The sequence below is a fragment of the Gouania willdenowi genome, chromosome 13 (genome assembly GCF_900634775.1).
Source record: "Gouania willdenowi chromosome 13, fGouWil2.1, whole genome shotgun sequence".
NCBI lineage: Eukaryota > Metazoa > Chordata > Actinopteri > Blenniiformes > Gobiesocidae > Gouania > Gouania willdenowi.
In genome coordinates this window covers 27,702,575-27,723,286 of record NC_041056.1, presented here as the reverse complement: position 1 = coordinate 27,723,286, position 20,712 = coordinate 27,702,575, and the positions used below count along the sequence as shown (strand labels likewise).

Here is a 20,712-nt window from a genome sequence, read left to right as displayed (position 1 = left end):
TGGACAACCTCCAATATTATTGGCATGTTTACCGAAGTACACGTACTTAGCGTTTTAGGGTTAGGTTTTAACCCGATATCGCAACAATTTTTAGGGTTTGGGTTAGGTTTACGGTTAAATTTAGTCTTAAGCCCTATTCGCACAGGATTAGTTTTACTTAGGAAAACTGAATTATTTTTTTTCCATCCATCCATCCATCCATCTTCTCCCGCTTAGCCGTTTCCGGGTCGCGGGGGCAGCATCCTCAGTAGGGAGGCCCAGACTTCCCTCTCCCCGGCCACTTCCTCCAGCTCGTCCGGGGGGACCCCGAGACGTTCCCAGGCCAGCCGAGAGACATAGTCTCTCCAGCGTGTCCTGGGTCTTCCCCGGGGCCTCCTTCCGGAGGGACGTGCCCTGAACGCCGCACTAGGGAGGCGTTCAGGGGGCATCCTAATTAGGTGCCCAAGCCACCTCATCTGGCTCCTCTCGATGCAGAGGAGCAGCGACTCTACTTTGAGCCCCTCCCGAATGACTGAGCTTCTCACCCTATCTCTAAGGGAGAGCCCAGCCACCCTACGGAGGAAACTCATTTCGGCCGCTTGTACCCGTGATCTTGTTCTTTCGGTCATGACCCAAAGTTCATGACCATAGGTGAGGGTTGGAACGTAGACCGACCTGTAAATCGAGAGCTTTGCTTTTCGGCTCAGCTCCCTTTTCACAATGACGGACTGGTGCAGACTCTGCATCACTGCAGACGCCGCACCAATCCGCCTGTCGATCTCTCGCTCCATCCTTCCCTCACTCGTGAACAAGACCCCGAGGTACTTGAACTCCTCCACCTGGGGCAGAACCTCATCTCCAACCCAGAGAAGGCACTCCACCTTTTTCCGGTCGAGAACCATGGACTCGGATTTGGAGGTGCTGATTCTCATTCCGGCCGCTTCACACTCGGCTGCGAACCGATCCAGTGAGAGTTGAAGGTCACGGTATGTTGGAGCCAACAGGACCACATCATCTGCGAAAAGCAGTGATGCAATACTGAGGCCCCCGTACCGGACCCCCTCAACGCCCTGACTGCGCCTAGAAATTCTGTCCATAAAAGTTATGAACAGAATCGGTGACAAAGGGCAGCCCTGGCGGAGTCCAACCCTCACCGGAAACGATTTCGACTTACTGCCGGCAATGCGGACCAGACTCTGACTCCGGTCATACAGGGAACGAACAGCTCCTATCAGGAGGTCCGATACCCCATACTCCCGGAGGACCCCCCACAGGAATCCCCGAGGGACACGGTCAAATGCCTTTTCCAAGTCCACAAAACACATGTGGACTGGTTGGGCAAATTCCCATGACCCCTCAAGGACCCTGCTGAGGGTGTAGAGCTGGTCCACAGTTCCACGGCCAGGACGAAAACCACATTGCTCCTCCTGAATCCGAGGTTCAACTATCCGGCGGACCCTCCTCTCCAGTACCCCTGAATAGACCTTACCGGGGAGGCTGAGGAGTGTGATCCCTCTATAATTGGAACACACCCTCCGGTCCCCCTTCTTAAAAAGGGGGACCACCACCCCAGTCTGCCAATCCAGAGGCACTGCCCCCGATGTCCACGCGATGTTGCAGAGTCGTGTCAGCCATGACAGCCCCACAACATCCAGGGCCTTGAGGAACTCCGGGCGGATCTCATCCACCCCCGGAGCCTTGCCACCGAGGAGCTTTTTAACCACCTCGGCAACCTCAGCCCCAGAGATAGGAGAGCCCACTCTCGGGTCCCTGGGCCCTGCTTCCTGATTGGAAGGCGTGTCGGTGGGATTGAGGAGGTCTTCGAAGTATTCCCCCCACCGATCCACAACGTCTCGAGTCGAGGTCAGCAGCGCACCATCCGCACCATACATAGTGTTGACGGTGCACTGCTTCCCCCTCCTGAGACGCCGGATAGTGGTCCAGAATCTCTTCGAAGCCGTCCGGAAGTCGTTCTCCATGGCCTCACCAAACTCCTCCCATGTCCGGGCTTTTGCCTCGGCGACCGCCGTGGCTGCGCTCCGCTTGGCCCGTCGGTACCTGTCTGCTGCCTCCGGAGTCCCACAGGCCAAAAAGGCCCAGTAGGACTCCTTCTTCAGCTTGACGGCATCCCTCACCCCCGGTGTCCACCAACGGGTTCGGGTATTGCCGCCACGACAGGCACCGACTACCTTGCGGCCACAGCACTGATCAGCCGCCTCAGCAACAGAGGCACGGAACATGGCCCACTCGGACTCAATGTCCCCCGCCTCCTCCGAGACATGGTTGAAGTTTTCCCGGAGGTGGGAGTTGAAGCTCCTTCTGACGGGAGACTCTGCCAGGCGTTCCCAGCAGACCCTCACTATACGTTTGGGTCTGCCAGGTCTAACCGGCATCCTCCCCCGCCATCGGAGCCAACTCACCACCAGGTGGTGATCAGTTGACAGCTCCGCCCCTCTCTTTACCCGAGTGTCCAAGACATGCGGCCGCAAGTCCGATGACACGACTACGAAGTCGATCATCGAACTGCGGCCTAGGGTGTCCTGGTGCCAAGTGCACATATGGACACCCTTATGCTTGAACATGGTGTTTGTTATGGACAATCTGTGGCGAGCACAGAAGTCCAACAACAAAACACCGCTCGGGTTCCGATCAGGGGGGCCGTTCCTCCCAATCACGCCCCTCCAGGTCTCACTGTCGCTGCCAACGTGAGCGTTGAAGTCCCCCAGCAGAACGAGGGAATCCCCAGAAGGAGCACTCTCCAGTACTCCCTCTAAGGAATCCAAGAAGGGTGGATACTCCGAGCTGCTGTTTGGCCCATAGGCACAAACAACAGTCAGGATCCGTCCCCCCACCCGAAGGCGGAGGGAGGCTACCCTCTCGTCCACCGGGGTAAACTCCAACGTACAGGCACTAAGTCGGGGGGCAAGAAGTATAGCCACCCCGGCCCGGCGTCTCTCACCGTTGGCGACTCCAGAGTAGAAGAGAGTCCAACCCCTGTCGAGAAGGCTGGTTCCAGAGCCCTTGTTATGTGTCGAGGCGAGACCGACTATATCTAGTCCGAACTTCTCCACCTCGCACACAAGCTCAGGCTCCTTCCCCGCCAGAGAGGTGACATTCCACGTCCCTAACGCTAGCTTCTGTAGCCGGGGATCAGATCGCCAAGGCCCCCGCCCTGGACGACTGCCCGATCCACACTGCACCGGCCTCGTATGATCCCTCCTGCGGGTGGTGGGCCTACGGGAGGGCGGGCCCACGTCGTCCTTTCGGGCTCTGCCCGGCCGGGGCCCGTGGGCAAAGCCCCGGCCACCAGGCGCTCGCACTCGAGCCCCAACCCCGGGCCTGGCTCCAAGGTGGGGCCCCGGTAGCGCCAATCCGGGCGACGTGAACTTCCTTTGATTTTGATTTTTCATACATGGCTATTGAACCGCTCTTGGTCGGACCCGTCACCTGGGACCTGTTTGCCTTGGGAGACCCTACCAGGGACATTAAGCCCCCGACAACATAGCTCCCAGGATCATTCGGGTACTCAAACCCCTCCACCACGTTAAGGTGGCGGTTCATGGAGGGGAATTATTTTTTTTCTTGAGCAAAAATTAATTTTCCGGTAGTGCGCATATATGCTCATAATCAATCTCAGTACGAGGTAAACACAGACTGTGACACCGGGACGCATGTTTAATTACTTTTGGCGAAGAACGAAGGCTGAATTGTGTTTAGAAAAATTTTTGGGTATATATATATATAAAAAAAAAAACTCTTTCTCACCAACTTCCTTCAAGCTTTGACCGGAAGTGTATATATATATATATATATATACATATATATATATATATATGTATATATGTATATGTATATATATATATATATATATATATATATATATATATATATGTATACATAGTCTCAACCTCAACGGGCTGTAAAGGAGTTTTTGTAGAGCATAAGTTCCATGAGTCAGTGATTGATTGTTCAACTTGCGGACCGGAAGTGCCTCCGTATAGTCAAATTTAATTGTGTGCAGTGAATCTGAATTTGAGAAGCAGAAATGTATTGAATTTTTTTAAATGTACTAAGATGAATTTTTATCAACAGGAAAAAATACAATTTCTAGTTGCTAATTCAGTTTCAAAACAGTAAATTAAATTTCAAGTTGTTACTTTCAAATTCAATATCAACTATTCAAATTCAGTTTCTAGTGGGACAATTCTCAGCCCATAAGTCTCATTTAAAGTCTAGGATTTATTAATACTAATGTACAGTTAGTAGGTAGGATGACCAAACGTCCCGGTTTACCCAGAACAGTCACGGTTTTCCGAGTTGCGTCCCGTGAGGCCAAAACGCCATCAGATGAAAAAAGGCTAAAAAATAAAAGACATCAGACTAAACGGCCCCAAATTAAACCACCTCATGGTTCATGACGTTCTATTTTAAAGAATTTGGAAATGGCCATGACTCATCAATACCAGAGTAAGTTGAAAGCTGTTATTTTCTATTTTTAAAGGTTAAGATATATCAACATTTAATTTAACTATGAATTTATTCATCAAACACCTTGAAACAGTATATCGTAACTTTTTAAAAAAGGATAAGGAAATAACAGCTTTTCAACTTGCTTTGTCATGTATACTGCACTTGAAAATTAAACGCCATGTAGTGTTTTACTGACTTGTGACTTTTATTTTGAAGCCTGAGGTTGTTTGATTTGGTGGCGTTTGGTGAGGCCATTTGATCTGACAGATGTTTTGCTGAGTCGTAAGTTTGATTGGTCTGATAATTGACAGAGGTTTTCCTGATACCTGATACCTTCCTCTGTGGCCTGAGGATGTCCCAAAATGTGCACCGTGCTGGCGGGATGAAGTCATCCCTCAGTCTCTCAATCCTTTTGAATAGTGCTCTTCTAAAAAAAACTATTGGTCTGTTTGACTTTCAACATGAAAAGTCAGAGAACATCATGAAAATTGAGTTTGAGCTTTTAGTGCTTCTGTGTTTGTTGTTCGGCCCAGCTGGAGTACAAAGATTGGCTGGCCTTGATCTAAGCATGACTCAGCAGCTAATGGACAGCTTGCTGATGTAATCATTGTGTTTATGTAGCTCTAGTTAAAGAACTTTCTGTCTGGAGAAAGACAAACTAATAGCTTGGTAAAAGCAGCTCCAGTGTCAGAATATTTGTTTGTTGTTGGCAAAGGAGTGACTTTGGCTTGACGGAAGCTAAACAATAAGACACCACAAGCCAAAACAGAAGAATTACTGTTTGAGTAGTTAGAAACAACACATATGAAGTTAAATCTACCTCATGTCCACAATTGTGACTCAAAAAATTCAAACCGATACCTGGAATAAAATTGAACCCAAAATTATGCACACACTTAAGCACACTTATGATGAATGCAATCACAGGAATACTGTAGAGTTTAATGCATTGCTGTCAATCACCAGAAGGAAACTGTGGAATGATTTCACTTGAAGATTCACTTAAAAAAACAACATTCAATTAAGCAATGAAATAAATGCATCTGTTTATTTTATTGAAAGAATAAAACATGCACAGCTATTGCAAAAGGAACGTGCTACATGTTAACCTTCAATAGCATATGCAGACAAAAGTTTTGCGTATTGCATCGTGGGATGTGGAGTCCTGTAGTGTTTTTACTTCATTCTTACCGTGAGTTCTTATGTTTGCACCCCAAAAACTCTGCCAAAGTGACTTCCCAACACATTTCTTTTGTTTTCACGGACTGAATGTTGTGTATTTTTTAATTTGGTGGTAAAGTTGCCGAATGACGTGTTCCCTCAACGCAGAACTCTTGTTGGCCGACCTCTGCATCACCTATGGCGTAGGTCCAGACGCAGTAGCATGATTCAGGTCTAAGTCTGGTAAAGAAACACAAGAAATCACAGTAAGAATGAAGTAGAAATGATTCCTTCCATCCGGCTTCGGGCCTCCACATCCCATAATGCAATGCGCAAAACTTTTCCGACATTGTTGATAAAATATGTGTTTACAGTGGAGAGCAAAACTAACTTTGGAGTTGCAAATTCAACCTTTTGGATTTTTCTTTAGCAAATGATCGACTAAATGAGTATGTTTTTTGTGCCCAGGTTTAAAGCCAAGCTGTGGTTGTGTGAGTCTCATCCTCTGTCCCTGGCAGATCAAGTTGTGCCTATCATTGATCTTATGGCGATCTCCAACGCCCTGTTCGCCAAGCTGCGGGATTTCATCACTCTACGCTTGCCGCCTGGCTTCCCTGTCAAAATTGGTGAGTGCGAGCAGCAGGAGATGGATGAGTGGATGACAACAAAAAGGTTAAACGAGCGCTACCGAAGTAAAGTAAATGGCAGGGTAATGAAAAGTTAATACATGCAGTAAATGAGATGGAAAAGGACTAAAGACAGATGGAAAGAGAGAGTAAAAGGAATAGAAATCCTCATTAGCAGTCTTAAAGGATTGCCCACAGGACATGCCTGACTAAGTGATTGGAATAGCAGCTGAAGAACTTGACAGATGACTTCCTTGGCTCTATTTTTCTCCCATTTCTCTAGAAATCCCCCTCTATCACGTCTTAAATGCCAGGATTACTTTCAGCAACCTTAACGGCTGTGAGGAGGGCACAGGGGCCCGGGCTGACAGTGAGACAGTGGGTGGACTGAGGGACCACACAAGGGTCGACACCCCATCACCAGGCAGTGACTCCTCCAGTGTGTCCAGCTCCAGCTCAACCAGTAAGAACACTGGGCTGTAAAACCTCAGTGTCTGTATCCATCTTTAGAATAGTGTCTAAACCCCAAGGTTTTTCAACCTTGGGGTTGGGACCCCATGTGGGGTCACCTGAAATGTCTAGTAATTGGTTAAAAAAAAAAAAGGGAAGAAAATGTATTTATTTTTTTAATTATTATTATTTTTTTAAATATGCATCACACACAATAAATATCAAATAACTGTATCATACTACTAAAGTCTCTCAAATATAAATCTGGTTCAAATAAAATGCAGTATAAAATGTTGTGAGGTGGTGCACTTTTCACATTGTTACAGAAGTGGATTAGGCCAATTTTGATGGAGAAAATAATTTTGGGTAAATCAAGAATAAAGTCTAAATGTTTAGAATAAAGTTGAATTTTTGAGAGTAAAGTTGAAATTTCTATAAAAAAAAAACTGAAAATGCAATATTGTGATAAAAGTGGAAGGTTTACTAATAAGTTCAAATCTACGGAAGCTGACGAGGGCAGCAGTCTCCATCAAAACTGGTCCTACTCTGTTTCTGTAGCTCCTCAATAGACACAGACGGACTGACGTGACTGGTTTTTCCTTCTGAACAGATGAAGTTTCTAGAACTGTCTCTTCAAAGTCCTTAAAGAGATTACAACGCCGTGTTTATGAGCTAAAACAGAAAGAATGTCTTTGTTATTAAACCCAACTTTTAAGTATATTAATGCATTCATTGATACACGATCTGGTGTTTGTTGTTATGGTGAATTGGCCCTCGTCATTTCCATAGATTTGACTTTATTAGTAAACCTTCGACTTTTATCACAATATTGTATTTTGAGTTCATTTTTGAAATTTCGACTTTAATCTCCTCTTTTCGACTTTAAATCTCGACATTATATTTCAACTTTTTTCTATTTTCCACTTTAATTTTGATTTGCTCAAAATTATTTTCGGCCCTAATCCGCTCACATACTTTGTTCTCTAATCCTGGCAGCTCTGTATTTGTAACGCACTTTAATAATCATGATCTAAAACTAATTGTAGAAAATTAGCTGGTGTCGTTGGACATTTGTGACATCAAAATGGGGTCACGACCAAAAAAAGGTTTCCTTCCTTGTCTGCTTTATAACACACACTTGTATCTGCTGCCCTTTGCACCCCCCACCTCCACCCCCACCGCCCCCCCACCCCTGTGTGCTGCAGTGTCGTGCCGAGCAGGAGATATTCCCTCGTGTGTGTTCGAGCCTCCGCCCGGCTACACCACACTTGGAGGTAAACAAAGAGACAGCATGAGAGAGGATGAGGAAGACCTGCTGCAGTTCGCCATACAGCAGAGTCTGCTGGAGGCCGGATCTGAATATGATCAGGTGGGCCACACCTCTCAACATCTCATTTTCTGTATTTTAAACACCATCCACAGCATCGTGGTGGGGATAGATTCTCTAGCTCAGGGGTCATTTGGTGTTGTGAGACACTGGGAGGGGGTCACCAGATGCCTTCAAGAAACTAAGAATATTTTCTGAACAATTTGCGACCATTTTTGCTTATTTTTACCCTTTTTCTGCAACTACACCAAACTTGCCATATTTCATCACTTTTTCTTGCCATATTTTTTGCTCCTTTTAATGCATTTTTGCTACATTTCTCCCATGTCTGCCACTTCGCCATCAAATTTCAGTGCCTTTTCTGCACATTTTTACTACTTTCAAGACATTTCCGGCACTTAAAAACCCTTTCCACCACTTTTACCAACTAATGTTGCATACGTTGACCCATGATTGTTACTTTTAACTTCTTTTCACCATATTATTTTTGCCAATTCAACCACATTCTCGATTTGTCATGCCCATTATTTGCCAGTTTAAACTAATTTGTGGCCATACCAGCCTGTCTTTGGCTGATCTCATTAGATCTCTGAAGCTAAGCAGGTCTGGGCCTGGTTAGTAGGTGGATGGGAGACCACTGAGAATTCCAGGTGCCACAGTGGGGGACAGCCGCTCCAGTGGTATCTGTCATTGTGTCCTTGGGCAAGACACTTCACCCACCTAGTATGAATGTAGTGTGTTGGTGGTGGTCGGAGGGGCCGATGGCGCACTATGGCAGTCTCGCTTCCATCAGGGCAGCTGTGGTTACAATAGTAGCTTACCACCACCAAGTGTGGTGTGAAAGAATAAAAAAGCTTTGAGTGTCTATGATAAAGTGCAATATAAAAATCCAGTTCATTATTATTATTATTAATTGTCAACAGAAGATTTGTTTGAGGGAGTTTTTTCTTCCCACTGTTGCTTATGCTTGTTCATGTGGATTTTTCATTTTTTCCTTTTTATTACAAATGTTATATTTTGATAGCCCTTTGAGATTACTTTTATTGTAATTAGTGCTATGTAAAGAAAGTTGAATTGAAATGATTTTTTTTACCACTTTTTCTGTCTGTTTTTGGCCACTGCAACTATTAGCCAATTTCTGTGGTTTTTAAAATCCAATTTCACCACATTTTCCATAGTTTTTGGTCACTTTTAACCCATTTTATTTCTGATTAAAACAAGGATTTACATCTTTAAGATGACAATGTACTAGGGCGCAAATAATAAACTTTATTTTGGGGGTCACGGGCTGAAATAGTTGAGAACCACTGCTCAAGCTGACTCTACTGGCATTGTAGGGTGAGATTCGCTTTGAACAGGTTCCCAGACTAGTTTTTAGACTGTGGGAGGCAACCAGAACAAATCCATGTGTGCTCAGGGTGTTCTCTTTTATTGCTTTGTATTGTTTTGGGAGTCATGTAGTCTACTGTATTTAAACCTGGCTTTGCCTGGTAATCTGAGCTCTGGATGCCCCAGGCTTTCTTGGTTTTTGCTCTGGTTTGCATGTTCTCCCTAAGTAAGTGTTCTGGTTCCCTCCCTAAGAATACCAGGTAGTTTAAGGAAGGATAGGTTTTGCAACCTCTATGGCATCAGGAAATGAATCCCTCGTGAAGCCGGTGCTGAAGACGTCAAGTCCACATCTTCAAAGAGTAACTAAACCTTGAGGTCCAGACTGACGTGCTTCTATGGTGGAAATTAGTGCCTGGATTATGCGAGGGGCTCCTGGAGCAGTTAAGACACGCCCAGTCTATCCTATAAAATCAATGCTATGCTACTATACTTACTGTACCTCTCCCTAGCCCTAACCCTAACATCACAAACCACCATTCTCAGCCAAAAGCAAAATTATAATAGCCCGGTTTCAACCCATAGAGGGCAGTCACTCTTACATTTTTACAACTAAATGTCACAACTTCTATTAGTATCAATCAACAACACTACTTCAATACCAAATACATTAATTTTCAGTTTTGGGGTTTAGTTACTCTTTCAGCAAGTTGCTGCAGCAGAGCACTTACTATGTGACTGGGGCGGGTATAAAAACACAGTGACGTCTCAATCCTGTCAAAATGTAATTTAAAAGGTATTGCGAGGAGTTGCTATATTTACCATGACGAGTTTGTACTTCGATATGATGTAGCAAAAGGTAAAGGTTTGGATTTACCTTATAAGTTATAGGCAGTGGCTATCCGTACAGTTGCCGTATCAATATTCCGACATTCTATCCGTATGCAGCGCCCCTCATTGGCCAGTTTAGGTCACGTGACTAAGACGAAACCTAACCCTAACCCTAAGACGCCAAGTACATGTACTTCAGTAAACGTACCAATCTCACCAGGGGTTGTCCATACGACAACCGTACGAATAGACATTTTCTAAGGTATAACCTGTAGCTCATTTGTTTCATATATTTTGAAGCATAAATTATATTATTAGATATGTTATATATTTGCCTTTACTCTACCCATACTGTGTGGTGTGTTACTGTCATGTAACACATTTTATTTCATATTTACATTTAATATCTCTTTAATTACATGAATATGTGACTGTTTTAAGGGAGCTAAGGCAGGAGAATAGATAGATGGATTTAATTTATGTTTATTATCTAATACGCAGTAGAAACAGGTTTCCCTGCCCATTGAAATTCTTATTGTATTGCAGGACCAGACAGGAAAGAACTCAAATGCACGACCCAGAATCAGAGTTCGAGAGTTCCCCTTTTCAAAACAAAAGCATCTCTTCTTGTCGTCCATTAGTTTTTTTTTTTTTTAACACTTATGTAAATATGGCTCTTGTTTTGAAGTAAAGCAGAAGTTTAACCAGTTGCACAATGGCGAGTCTTTGAAAATCTCCAAAATGTCGGCATGAAATGTGTTTTCCGTGAGTTTTATTAATCAAATGACCACATGTTGATATTCTACTTGGTCACTTTCTTGCTAAAAATGTTTTCAGAACTTTCAAAGGTGGCGAATCAACAGATATATTTATCCTCAGTGCGCGTCAGTTTTTGGTTGTTGTAGGTTGGAAATGCATCTTGGGAAACTTGGACGTATACTCCAGTGGGAACGATCATCATCCTAATCCTCCTAATCGTACTATTAGTCTATAGTAGATAGTTTGTAGTACGTTAATGTGCACAGCCATAATCTGGCACTGGAGTAGTGAGATGGCCAACACTAAATAGAAGGGAGTCACGAGGAACAGCTGGTGATGCTAATTAGGAATTAAGTGACCTGAAATGAGGAGGGAAAACAGGAACCAAAACACGAGGCGACAAAATAAAACAGGAAGTGCATAAAACAAACAAAACAAACTCATTTTTTTGTCCTCAAAGAGTACCACTAAGGTACTATATATACATAAAGAGAAATATAAATACGTCTATGACTTTTGGAGAGCTTTTATTCTTAACACACCTGTAATATCCAAGCATTGATAGATTCAAAAAGAATCTGAGCTTGGTGAGAGAATATCTGTTGAAACTTTATGAATAATGACGTATTACAAAGATGAGATGAATGTCAGGTTTTATTCCACCATTGGGAGCCAACAAGGGTTGAAAAGGTTGACGTTAGATGACCTCTAACAGATGAAACACACACACACACACACACACACACACACACACACACACACACACACACACACACACAGATCCTATATTCCTCTTTCACAGGTTCACAGAGCCGTAGGTTTATGGAGACACATTAACTGTGATCTCTGGTCTGAGCTGTGGTTTAATTACAACACAAATGAAATGGGTACCTTAAAGAAAGTACTTTTACTGACTGTTTCTATGCGGTCTTCAGCAAGGTCAAAAACAGTTAAAGATAGTGTCGATTAAAACTAATGAAATGACGAGACTCAGAATGGCTTTTTTGTCCAAGATTCATTTTAATTTGAAAGAATGCTTGAAAAATGTGATGAACAGGAAGACTAGCAACCACCTAATGAAAGCTAATGGGGATCCAAATAAAGAATAAAGAACCAGGGTTGATTTTCCTCAAATAATTCACTCAGTAACGGAATAATTCATTATTAACCAATTCCTACGTTTGTATTCATCTTTATTGCCAATAATGCAGTGAAACACCCTCCAATGGGAAACCAGCTTTACCACAAAACTGTTTGAATTTAGGTTCGTCAATTAAAATATGTCAAAGCAATGAGCAGGGTTGAGGTCAATTGTAATTGTAATCGTGTAATTGATAATTCATTACTGGTATAGTGTAATTATAATTGTAAAGTCAAACGTCTGTTGCTGTCGTAATCGTAATTAAATTGTAATTATACCATTTAAAGCAAATGAAATCAAGGAGTGTACAGAGAGAAAAAAGGCTCAGACGCCCACACCAAAAATATTAAAACCTATGTTTTCATTGATTATAGCCAAACAATGTAACCAATAGATAGGAAAGAAGTGAGATTATAGATAATTGTTTTTAGTGTATTTTACAGCAGATTTAGGACCAAAAGAACAGAAAACTAAAATAATAGGAAGGTTAACTTTTATTAGGTTAATTATTATATACTGTAATTGTAATTAATAGTGAATTGAACTTTAGTAGTTGAGAACATATTTGTAATTGACTTTCTGAGGACAAAAAATAATTCTAATTTACTTGTAATTGGGGAAAAATGCTGGTCACTGTAATTGTAATTGAACAAGGGTAATTACAAATGTAAAAAATGTAATTAACCCCATTCCCCTGAGTTACTTATCAGTTTAGACTTTTTTTGATGGTGAAACTTTAAATGCACTTGTCCTTTAAAGAAAATTAACATTTATAAAACAATCATGTATGACGGAAAACATCAGATTTAAAATACATTAAATATGGAATATGTTAAAGGTAACACAACATACAGTACATTTGTTGTGTGGCACTCACACAGAGGTTACGGAAAGAGAAGGCTGGAATGGGGAATAGTGTTGCACTTAACAGATCTGTGATAATGATGTTAGTGGTATGAGTCACAGTGTGAGTCAGAGCTTAGACAATCCACTAGATGTGTTCAGCAGAACCTCCTCCCACCCTGAGTCTTCTGTCATATGAAACCACATAAACCAATTGTGTGTGTGTGTGTGTGTGTTTTTTTTTTTGTCTTTCATAGCTTTGTGGTCCATTGTTGCAGCCATCTAGTTTTTTTTATTTTTTTATTTTTTTGGTAAATCTGAATTTTGTTTAATCCAAATAAAATCAGCATTGAAACTCTTTCCTGATAACATGTCCCGGTGTTAAGTTTATTTATACTCATTTACCTTTTGTGGTTGAGTCATCATTAAGCGTCGTGGTTAATAAAATCTCACCATTGCAACACTGTAAGGCAGGGTTTCTCAACCTTGGGGTCAGGACCCCATTTGAAGTCGCGAGACACTGGGAGGGGGTCGCCAGATGCCTTCAAGAAACTAAGAATATTTTTTGAACAATTTGAGCTCATTTTTTTCTTATTTTTACATTTTTCTACACCAAACATGCCATTTTTAACCTCTTTTCCTCACTTTTTCTTGCCATATTTTTTTTTCCTTTTAATTAATTTTTTGCTACATTACTCCCAATTCTGCCACTTGTCTATCAAATTTCAATAGCTTTTCTTCACATTTTTTTTCCACTTTCAAGACATTTTCGTCACTTATAAACGCTTTCCACCACTTTTCCCACCTAATGTCACATATTTTGACCCATTATTGTCACTTTTAACCGCTTCACCATATTTAATGCTTAATTTTTTACCAATTTAACCACATTCACCATTATTTGCCGATTTAAACTAATTGTCCCCACTTTATTTTGCAACTTTTAACCAATTTCTGTGGTTTTTAAAATCCATTTTGGCACCTTTTCCACCGTTTTTGGTCACTTTTAACCATTTCATTTATGATCAAAACAAGGATTTACATCCCTATGATGACTACATACTATTCCAAAATAAAAAAAACTACCTGGATAACAGTGGATATTATTCAGATAAATAAATAAATGTGGTTATGACAGGTTTATAGAACAATGGACCATCATTTTGCTGACTTTATGGATGGGTCAATGTTCATGTCTGTGTTCAAACACCTTCAGGTAGAGTGGGGGTCCCCGGTCTCTGGAACCTTTACTTTGAGGGTCGTGGGCTGATAAGTTTAAGAACCACTGCTGTAAGGGACTAAACCAATTCCACAGCTGAATCTTTGTCATTTAAGTCATTCACAGGGTCTTAAAAATGTAAGCACACACTCGCCCCCTCTGTTCATAATGTCTGAGCAGTGGGACGTTCTCCCCCTGATGCAGTGGTTCCCAACATTTTTTGGATCGTGACCCCATTTTGATATCACTAATTTCTGGCGACCCAAACACTTTTTTTCTTTCTAGATTTAGTTTTAAATTGTGTTTATTATCCTGTGTTACAAATACAGAGTAGTGACAAGTGACAAGTTAGATATATCGCAGATATTTTTATACTGGATTCTATTTGAACTTTTGAGAAAGTAAAAATATAGAATAAAATTGTGTATTGTTTTAATCACACTATAAAACTATACAAAGTCAAATCGCGAGTAGTCAAAACAGGGAGGTCGTATAGCGATTCACAACATGATGGGAGGGGAGTGCTGTTAAATGTTAAATCTCCTGTCTTGCTCCGTTTAGTGCAGCTGATTTATTTAAAACTAATTAAAGTTTACCAGGGGCTTCTTATCTAAGCTAATAGGACATAGTTGTAGAGGTGAGCCATAACTTGAGGAGAAAGATTGAGTGCTAGGATTATCATTAATATATGAGCGAGTTCAGTGTCTGAGAGCTACTTTGACACTAAAAGAGGATGCTGCAGTTATCTATCCACTTCCTGACCTCCTGTGCTACTTCCTGTCTAGGTGACCATCTGGGAGGCATTGACCAATAGCAAACCAGGAACTCACCCAGCGTCCTGTGACCCAAGTCGTCCGGAGAGGTCAGAATGAAAGCCTGTTCCTCGCGTGATATGAGTTTAATGTTTTTGGGAACGTGTTTTCCTGATACATGAGTTCACGTATTGTCTCTTACTTCCTTGCACTTCTCCATGCATGTTATTTCCATTTTGTGCTCTTGTTTCCTCTATTCCTGATTCAGATCCTATGTCGGGGATCAGTCTGTCAGAGAGAATGTATTAGTCATTAAGTAAAGAACACTGCTGCTTTATTGTCACTGGTGTAGCTCTATTCACTACTATTGTAAACAGCAGTAAATTTCTATATACATTATTTTACCTCTAGTAAAGTAATAAAATGATCAAATAAAATAGACTAAATAAGCAAAAAGCATGAATAAAGAAACACAAACCATCCACAATGCAACACTCCCAGCTGTTTATCTAACATTGTGTGTATCATGGTTAATTTTAACAGCAATTTTAATTAATTTTTAGTCAGTCTTTGGCTAAAATGCAACTTAATTTTAGTCATCAGGACTATATTAGTGTTGTTTTAGTCAACTAACAGACTAAATCTGTTACAGATATAATCAACTAAAACATACAACTTGCAATTCTTAAAGATTCAATTAGCATTGATCAACCTGATATGGGATGGTATTAATGTTTTTAAATACACACAGACAGATTTGATGCGATCAATGCGTAAAACCACATGAGCCGCATGATGCTCGCAAACACAATCAGCTGACCTTCCATGCACCAAAAGTAGTTTTCATTGGATATCTTCCAAAAAAAAGAAACTTCATTCTGATTAGATGAAGTCACATGTTAGTTTAGCTTTTATTAGTAAAATAATTGCAAAGAAATGATCTTCTTCATGCCGTCTACGAAACAGCAGAGTTGGAACTGTCGCCGTCTGCGGCCACAGATTATTACAGGTCACAGATTTTGTTTAACAAAAGAGGTTTAGATTGACTTTTTTTTTTAACTTTTACTGTTTTTTAGAGCTACTCAAAGCAGCACAAGTTGTCATTATGACTGAAAAAGCAGCAAAATGATCCTAAATGCTTCACCTCATGTAGAACTCAATAGACTAAAAGGGGTGATTCGCGTCATCAATGACGTCATTTCAACATGGCGGCACATGGGCTCTCAAACGGTAAACTAGTCCCATTTTTAAAAGTTAATAAAACGAATATGGTCCAAAATAATGCGTTTTGTTAGGCATAGATCTTCTAATGAGGACATTCCAAAGGTTTTAGGCCACATTTGTAAAAACAGTGGAGGATCTTTTTAATCAGTTGTACCCATTAAGTTAGGAAAAGTTAGGAAATATAAAGCAAAAAAAAAAAATCAAGGTCAACTATTGTTTTTTGAATGATAAACATTGAATGGGATCAAATTAACCCCAGGGTTAAAACAATGTAGACGGCGACCTGATCCCTATTTTTAACAGTGTTAAACAATGTTTATTTTTCTTTTGTTTTTGTTAACGTTTTTATTCTTTTATTTGTGATTTTTTTTTCTATGGCTGTAACATAGGCAATTTCCCTCTGGGATTAATAAAGGAATTCTGATTCTGATTTCATCACATGGATCAGGTCTTTCCTATACCAAACGTCTGCTCGGCCTATAAAGAGTTTAAATGTACGTTATGAAACACATAATATATACTTTGTGTTTCTCTTTTCGCCACCTGCTTATGTGAAGGACCCCCGTACACAAAGCTCGAGCCCCATGCAGCCTCCACTCCACCCCATCAAAGAAAACGCCCACACCCTCCAACTACGACCAGCAGCTGCTCATCGCCATGGAGATCTCAGCACGGGAGCAGAAGGAAGCAGAGCTCCGACGGAAGCATGAGGAAGAAGAGTTCCAGCACATCATTCAGCTGTCGCTCATGGAAAACTGACTGCAGGAGGCCAGAGTGCGAGGTGGGAGGAGCTAAAGGACAACCGGAGCAAAACTTTAACCAACCTAACTCCTGGTTGGTTTCTCAGCCAGATCTTTCCCATCATGCCTTTCAGCGACGAGGATCACTCCTCTCTCTCTATCTGTCTCTCCGGGGCTTTAGACCTGTTTTGCAGTGCACACAGTATACAGCAGACATAAGAAACTGGTGGCCCGGGGGCCATATGCGGGCCTCAGTCTAATTTTGTGCAGCCCCCATAATAAAATAGTAATTCACAAAGTTGGAAGTTATATGAAGCCCAACAGAACGCACAAAACTCCAGAAACACAGAAAACAACAGCAAAATGGACAAAATGTCAACGAAAGTACACAAAATGAAAACAAAGACACACTAAACAAGCACTTACAAAAACAACAACATATACAAAAGGACATCAAAGGCGCACAAAATGACAACAATAACAAAAAAAATATAGCAAAAACACACATGACTCGAAAAACACACGAAAAAGCAACAGAAAATTGCCGTATTGACAAGAAAATAGACAAAATGAATTCAAAAACACACGAAATGTCTAAGAATAAAAAAATAATTACATCAAGGAAACCCACACGAAAGGACAACAAAGACAAAACCCTTTGTTGTTTCCTGTGTAATGCTTAGATTCGGTTTTTATTGTAAATGCTCACATGAATTTTGATAATGTGGCCCTTGGATCAGACTATCACATTTGTGTGGCCCCCGCTCTGATAAAAGTTACCCATCTCTGTTACACAGATTCAGAGTGCTTCATTTCCTAACCAGCTCTAAACAAAATGGTTGAAAGGTCACAGATTTATAAAAAGCATGCACACACGCACACACACACACACACACACACACACACACACACACACACACACACACACACACACACACACACACAGCTGATATCATATTTACAGATGGTTGGGTGAAGTCGATTGTACAACAACTACTAACTTCCTTCATGTTTGATGAAATTTAAGAAACTTTATTTTGTTCTTTTTTTCACAAAATCCAGACGTACTGTATTTCTCTTGTGAGTGGATCATTTTATTACTGTTAGGGGGACAAAGATGACTTCTGTGAGCACAAAGATGAGCACTCGGTGTTGTGGGATTTTGTGGAGACAAACTCAGAGCCAAAGATGATGAGTTGTTGGTCAGGGTTTATTGAGCGGGATCATAACGAGTCTGCTCTTGGTCTCTCATAGATGTAGTGAGTACAGTAACTAAAGTCACTACAGGCAAACATCTTGAGTAGGTGTTTTCCAGCTTTAGATTCCTTATGGAGCCAGCCTGTGCATGAGTTTAAATCAGAGAAGAAAAAACTCAAATATCTTCAAAGGATTCATGTAGAAATGCACTGATACCTGGACTATAGTATGGCAGAGTGCAAACAGCCATCTGTATAATATGTTAAGATTTCATTTATTCCGACAACTTTTTTCAGGAAATTTACATTGACATCCTGACATGTTTCGACTGTAAACTGCCAGTCTTCTCCAGAGGCATCTGATAATCGCCTTGACTTCCGTATAATAATTCCAGCTATTCCAGTTATTTTTGTCTTCTTTTTGAAAGATAGTTTAAGGTTTCATTATTTCAGACATTTTTTTTTTAATAAATGTACTTTCATCTCCTGACATGTTTCGACTGTCGACTGACAGTCTTCTTCAGAGGCGCCAGCTGATCGCTTTGATGTGTCCTTGACTTCCGCATAATAATTCTAGCACGTTCTTTCTGTATTCTATTTGAATAATATGTTAAGGTTTTATTTATTCCGACAACTTTTTTCAGGAAATTTACTTTCATCTCCTGACATGTTTTGACTGTCAACTGCCAGTCTTCTTCAGAGGCCTCTGCTGATCACTTTGATGTGTCCTTAATTTCGCCGTAATAATTCCCACAAAGTATTTTTGTCTTCTGTTTGAATGATATGTTAAGGTTTCATTTATTCAGACAACTTTTTTCAGGAAATGTACTTTGATATCTTAACATGTTTTGACTGTCGACTGCCAGTCTTCTTCAGAGGCGTCTGCTGATTGCTTTGATGTGGCCTTGACTTCTGCGTAATAGTTTCATTTACCTGGACAACTTTTTTTTTTGCATAAAATTGACTTTGATCTCCTGAAAAAAAGTTGTCTGAATAAATGAAACCTCAACATATTATTCAAAAAGAAACAAAAAGACAAAAAAAAAAAACTTGCTGGAATTATTAGCCATCTGAACCTCATATTAACAACACTGGTCATTGTTTTTTTTACCACCTGTTATCTATTGTTATACTTATTATTTGCTGTAATATTGCATTCCTTCGTGACAACATTGGTGTCGCCCTGTTTTCACCATCACTGGTCACTTAACACTGGTAATGGTATCTGGTAATGGTATCTGCGCATTGCTAGTTTAAAGGGGAGTATCCAAAAGTTTATTAAACATATATATTTAAAACAAAAGATTGATGGAAAAGTGTTAACCTATATGTGAGTGATATTTGTTCTCTGTCACATTTGAATGAAATAATCCAGTAAGAATTATAAAGAGAGGTCTCAGAGATGCATGTATCCAATGGCTTTGTATGGTGATGCTAACTGTTCTGTACGTGGGTGAGGCTTAATATGAAACAATAAAGGAACCTGTGTGGTGGTGTTTAGGTTGTTGATTTAAATTGCAACCAAAACAGATTCCTCTTTAAAATAATAAATGTTTTTTCTATGAAGTCACATTTTATTGTATGTGTATACAAATATTCTTTGTGGTCTGTATTCACACAGAGTTGGTTTAATCTAAGGGAAGTCTGAGGTTTCCGCAACACCTTCACTGCAGTTTAATGATGTAATTAAACTTGTCTTATTACTGTACAGAGCTCACGTTTGCTGGGTTCAGACTTTAGCAAAAAAAAGAAAGAAGAACTTGTTATAAGAAGGATAATGAAAAGCTTTCCTCTCTTTCTGTTTAAAAAGAGTTTCACTAAATCAGCACAAAAATAATGACAGCACCTCCTTTTTCTGTGTTCAGTTTGCCTGATGAAAGAAAACCCTTTTTTTTTTCTTTTTTACTTTTTACAAAAAGCTTGCAGAAGGGAAGTCTTGCCAGATGTTTTTATGCTTAATGCTTGACAGTGAACACAAGTGATTTAAATAAAGAAACATCTTTCGGAGCAGCAACGCTTCACTCTGCTTTTTACTTATTCAGCGTGTTTCCACTCTGCAGGCCAGGAATAGCTCACAGTGTTTTGGGATTTTCTATCAAACACACACATAGAAGCTGGTAGACGGATGAGCTTTTCAAGCACTAATCTTTTTGGTCAGCACTATGGTGTGTAGCAGGATACAAATCAGTGTAAATGTTGCTATTGATATTTTTGTCAACTAGTAAAAACAAAACTATAATTTTGTCACATGGGACAAAATCCAACCAGAACACGTGTGGTCAAAGGCAATGATCACATTAATAACATCAAATATTAGGTTAATCAATGATATTTGAATCTTTAAATCTGTAAATTGCATAAACGCCTGTACTTTATATTTTAGTCGAGAAGTAACAGATTCCATCAACTGAAATATTAATGTCATCTGGGTAACTAAAATTGAAATAGCCCCGATGACCAAATTATGACTAAAACTAAGTTGCATTTTAGTCAAAAAACTATGACTAAACTATAGAAAATCAAAACTTGCTGTCAAAATAAGATTGGACGCAGCTATTTACGATTGTCTTTCCTCTTCTAATGCATTTATTACATTATAAATTACCTCGACGCAGAACTACAGTTGGCCAAACTCTGCCTCATGTTGGCGGCGTAGGTTCTGGTGCAG

General features: G+C 40.7%; 1 protein-coding gene and 1 pseudogene across 1 annotated transcript in view; both read left to right on the top strand.

The window, feature by feature from the left end:
• Nucleotides 1–17,272, top strand: part of ankrd13b (ankyrin repeat domain 13B) — a 69,038-nt gene extending 51,766 nt beyond the window's left edge. Inside the window, exons 11-15 of the mRNA XM_028464606.1 lie at nt 6,079–6,236; nt 6,520–6,699; nt 7,892–8,055; nt 14,918–14,994; nt 16,666–17,272. Coding sequence (XP_028320407.1) covers nt 6,079–6,236; nt 6,520–6,699; nt 7,892–8,055; nt 14,918–14,994; nt 16,666–16,867 — 781 coding nt within the window. The 3' untranslated portion in view covers nt 16,868–17,272. The remainder of the gene's footprint in view (nt 1–6,078; nt 6,237–6,519; nt 6,700–7,891; nt 8,056–14,917; nt 14,995–16,665) is intronic.
• Nucleotides 8,558–8,675, top strand: LOC114475105 (uncharacterized; annotated as a pseudogene).
• Nucleotides 17,273–20,712: the final 3,440 nt, after the last annotated feature.